Source organism: Alnus glutinosa, chromosome 9 (genome assembly GCF_958979055.1).
Source record: "Alnus glutinosa chromosome 9, dhAlnGlut1.1, whole genome shotgun sequence".
In the NCBI taxonomy this organism is placed as follows: Eukaryota; Viridiplantae; Streptophyta; class Magnoliopsida; order Fagales; family Betulaceae; genus Alnus; species Alnus glutinosa.
In genome coordinates this window covers 25,478,343-25,483,321 of record NC_084894.1, presented here as the reverse complement: position 1 = coordinate 25,483,321, position 4,979 = coordinate 25,478,343, and the positions used below count along the sequence as shown (strand labels likewise).

Genomic DNA, 4,979 nt, shown 5'->3' with positions numbered 1-4,979 from the left:
TTTGAAGATCTCCTATGGTTAAAATAAACAGTAAAAATTGTAAGATTTGAAAATAATTCACTGACAATAGTAAAGGCTAAGATTTGTCTTGCAATCTTCATTTTTAAATTGAGCCACAGGAGATTTCTAGTTATTATTTAAACAAGGCGATTGGATAACAAGTGCCAAAAAGGCTCAAATTTCAACATATAATACAGGCATCTTGGCCCCCTCTTCAATCAATCACACCCTCCTCAACTACAATTTATCAACATATCCACCCACGAATTGACATAAGAAAAAAGAAATGCAACCTCTAGATCTTTATTGAACACAATGGCACCCATCCTCCAATTTAGTTGTCGCTCCTGTTTGGCTTGTCGGAAGCAGGAGTTTCCTGAAAGAAAGATCATCCGCATAATTTAGAAACTTGAGGCAAAAACGAATTAAAATGCTTATAAGGCAAGCACACCGGTGTACCATATTATCACCGGCCGGAATCCAGTCGTTGGTCGCTGGGTTGCAATGGCAAGACGCGTGGCAGCTGTTGTCAGAATCAGGTGCTAAATGGAAGCTTTTGCCATCAGCGTTTTCGATTTGGATGAACCCTGTTCCTGTCTGCAAGGGTAGAAGTATTTATAAACTCCTCTTTTGTTTTAGCCTTTTTTAGGAGTGGACCAGATAAATCACCTTAAATCACTATTTATTTCAAAATATTAAGCCGATAGGAAAAGTAAATTTAATTATTTAATTAATATTTTAACAAAATTCATATCTTGGGTTTAATTGTTTTATTACACTGTCTTTGCATATATGATGTCTAGCATTGCATGGGCGAGCCATACATGTGTGCACCTCTATGTCTACTTGGTTTAAAGTTCAAGAAAAGCACTTGTCAAGGACTAAAACATTTAGGCAACAGGCTAGTGTGTTTGGCAACCGAGTGGAATTATTCCACTCGGGTTTTTTCTAAAACCCGCCCATCCGCCCAAATACCTGAGTTTGACCGAATTTCGTTTGAATTTTAAGCTGACATTTTGAGTAATGGCTGGGACCCACGCGCAGGACAAGCTGTCTCCCAAAAAGCACGTGGGTCCCACATATAAATAATAAAATAATACAAATTTAAATAAAATAAAAAATAAAAAAAAATTAATTAAAAACACAAGGGGTGGCCGCGCGGCCTCCCCCGGTCACCTCCGGGGGTGGCGCGCGGCCACCCCTGCATCATTTTTTTTTAAAAAAAAAAATAAAATAAAATTATTTATTTATTTTTTAATTAAATAATCAATATATAATAAATTATTATTATTTAAATTATTATTTTACACAACTTTTCAAAATACCAATCATTATACACAACTATAGATTCATTATTCAAATTAAATTTTACCCGTCTTTCTATGTTATCCCATCATTTAAAATTAACAAAACAAAATCTTGGCCTTAAATTAAATCATCTCTATTTTACTTCCTATTCCAGGCGACTGGGTAATGAACCCCGGTCAATTTTGGCAAATTTATTATTGTAATTCTATAGAGGAGGCTCATCCATGAAAATGTGGGTCAGTGATGAATCAAATACAAATTATTGAATTAACAAAAAAAAATAAAAAATAAAAGGGAGATTTGCACTTAGGGGAAGAATACCGTGTGATGGTGTTTGTCGACGCAGTTGAGATCCTTGTAATACTCGGTCTCCACAAATTCCTCTCTCACTTCTTTTCCACCGTACACCAGCTTCTGCTTTCATCAAATCAGCAAAAAAACGTATTCAATTTTATCTGATGCCAACAAAATGAGTCAAAAGCAAGCGTTTGTAGTCCAACGGTTAGGATAATTGCCTTCCAAGCAATAGACCCGGGTTCGACTCCCGGCAGACGCATATAAAATCGAACGACAAAAAATTGTTTAATGGAAATATTTTTGGAACGAACCTGGGGATCATTTTCCAGACGTTGAAACTCAACGAGTTCGGGAATAACGTTCTTGTTTTCCTTGTCATTGGGGAGATCGTCGACATATCGAGAAGCATATTCGCTACGCTGAGGCTTAGTGTGGCGCTTGGGAGCAGTTTCATCGAAATACTCTCTTGCCTTCGCCTCCAGCTTTGCCTCTTCCTCCGCCGACAAATGAATGTCACTCCTGTTTGGCCTCCCACAACACTCCATTTTCTCTTATCTAATTTCTCTATTAACTCCTTTCTTTTGATAATTTAAGCTACGACGGGTTCCCAGCAAGAGCTAGATTTAATATAAAGAAGATGGTAGATATTTTCTGGCATTGCCTTTATGTGGTAGTACGGACATTTGAGACCTCCAAAATATCAACAGAAAATATCTTGGAAAGCTTATCCATTTGGTCAGAATCTGTGGGCATTGATTGAGGGAGTGGGCCAAAACATGCCTTAAAGGTTTTCTACCGGTCACGTTTTCTTACACGGAATTGTCAAAGGTCTAACCAACCCTTCGAAGTTCGTTGAGATTTGGATCTCCTACCATCTTCCCCCTTCCCGATTTTATAAAATTTTCTACGAAAAATTGTACACTTTTTATTATATTTTTTTCTCTAAAAATTTCGTAAACGGTGACGCAACCAATTTTTACAAGGAAAAAAGTTTGAGAAACGTAGCATTTCTCATATTCTACGAGTATTCTCAGTAGTCTCACTAAAATAAGTTTTTAGTTATTTTAGTGAGCCAATTTGATGAAAATCTTGAAAAATCACCTCAGCAGCTTCACCATTTTAACCAAAAAAATTTGATGACTAAAATTACTAACCAAATTAGATGAGGTATTTTCACTCAACAACCCACTCACCAAATTTTTTCTTTTTTTCTCTCATTTTCTTTTCTCATCTCCCATCTCTCACACGATAATGTCATTATTTCATGGATATGAATGATTTTTTGTAAAAAGATTATATAGAGAAAAAATAAATAAATATGAAAAAATTATTATTTAAATGGAATAGTGAATATTGACTAGTTAAATTGTGAGGCTGCTGAGAGAATTTTAATAAAGTGGCTCACCAAAATAGAAAAAAAAGTAATTTTTAATTATTTTAGTGAGTAAAATTTGATGAGGCTACTAAGAGAGACTTTTTAGAACCACATGTATGTTCCACAAAAGTCGATGAGTAAGTAAGCTCTTTTTGTTTGAATAAATTAGCCTTATCAAGAGCTTCTTACAATTGCTTGTCATTGCAAGGGACAAATAATTGTAGGTGTGTACCTTAAAATAAGACACCAAAAAATGGACCTCTTTAGCCCATGTGGTCGGCCCAAGTATACTCGTTTTTAATAAGCCTTACAGGTTAATCGAGCCCAGCCATACCAAGAAGGACGAGCACACAAGTGTTAAAGAGAGGTTGTATCTACTTTATCCTAGTCTTTGCCACTTGGATTGCTGATGCTCATTTATTTTCAGGGGCTTAAGAATGTATGCCTAACAAAATGGGGGCTATAGAATAAAATTGAACCCCTCCTTAACCGACGAAGCAAAGGAAAGAAAAAAAAAAAGAGGAAAATGGGATGACTCGGGATGTATGTACAATTCTAACCAACACTCTTACTCTCCAAAACGAAAAATTGACTTAAGCATCGGTCTGGACTATGGCGAGACACTTTGTATTTAATCTTCATTCTTTTTACAGATTCTCTCAATTTAAAATTTAGCGTGCAATCAACTAATTATTCAATAGCGATTTCAATCCCTACCTTCTAAGCGGCCACAATTACCTCTTTCTGGTAAAACCAAAATAGACCATAATGGAGGGGATGGCATTGGTAGGTGAGAATTTCACTTTAACCATCTAGAATTTTGGGTTAGTTGAGCCTTTTTTTTTAGACTTTAACCGATGTACGATAGTAAGTGAAATGAATAGGAATAAGTTTTCATCCAAACTAGTCTATAAAAATGCCATATATCCTTTTGCAGGTAAGAATTGCTTTTTTTATTATTATTATTCTAATTGCAATGGCAAAGTTGGAAGATCAAATGCATTTTAATAAAATTTCTTCCAATTTTGTCATTGCAATTAAAAAAAAAAATGTGATTCTTACATAAAAGGAAAATATGCCATTTTTATAGACCGAATAATATTTAGTAAGTGCCAAAAAAAAACTCACCGCGAGTATACAACAAAAAGGTGAGGCTGCATTGGTATATAGCTCAAGTTTGTTTGTGCATGATAGGGAATCAATTCTCAAACCATTATCATACCGCACGGCTACCTAACAGTCACTTGGACCACGATTTACAATTAAACCATGCGCCCTTAACTTCAAGGATAAGTCATGTTTTAATTAAGATAGACGTGCAATAAATCACACGTGAAAAAGATGAGTTGTGGTGCAGAAACTGACAAAAAGCAATTGCAAACAAGCCACTATAAAAGATAACTTTCAGCTGGATAAAAGAGACTTCTAAACTCTACTCATTTGCTATTTACTTATCTGTTTTAAATACTTTATTGACTTAAGCATCGAAAATTATTCTGCCTGTCGATACCCTCCGACAAGCTCCATTGCTTCTATCTTTTTTCTTTTGTAGGTGCAAATTAATTGGCGTTCGACGAAAAAAAAATTGTTCTATCAAACTACAAATTACTACAATGATGAAGAAACAATTTCAAATTTATCAATATCTAGAAATTTAATTAATGCATAATCAAAAATAGATAAAGTGATATCTAGGAAGCTATAAGACTAGAAGGTTTATGTGGAAGCAGATTATTTAAATTGCATCGGATTAGGCAGGAGGCGAAGATGCGAAATGGGAGGCTAAAAGAACGACTATGGTATACAAAATGCCGACAACAACTAATAGAAGCATGAGTAAATGGCTTTTGAGTGATAACTTATAAGAATCAAGTGTACTAAAGCATCAATTGGGCATTCAAGCAAAGAGACCTCTACTACACACGTTTGGAATACCAATCACCAATGGATAAACAGTGGAATTATGATATATATATATATATATATATATATATATATA

General features: G+C 34.9%; 1 protein-coding gene and 1 non-coding gene across 2 annotated transcripts; one reads left to right on the top strand and one right to left on the bottom strand.

Moving 5' to 3' along the window:
- Nucleotides 1-70: 70 nt before the first annotated feature.
- LOC133878583 (uncharacterized) lies at nucleotides 71-2,246 on the bottom strand. The gene is made up of 4 exons (XM_062317152.1): nucleotides 1,917-2,246; nucleotides 1,630-1,722; nucleotides 460-597; nucleotides 71-376 (listed from the first exon to the last, which is right to left on the bottom strand). The coding sequence occupies exons 1-4, from the start codon at nucleotides 2,148-2,150 to the stop codon at nucleotides 335-337; spliced, it is 507 nt and encodes a 168-aa protein (XP_062173136.1). The 5' UTR covers nucleotides 2,151-2,246; the 3' UTR covers nucleotides 71-334.
- Nucleotides 1,793-1,864, top strand: TRNAG-UCC (transfer RNA glycine (anticodon UCC)). Its single transcript has one exon. It is a non-coding gene; the product is annotated as a tRNA-Gly (tRNA).
- Nucleotides 2,247-4,979: the final 2,733 nt, after the last annotated feature.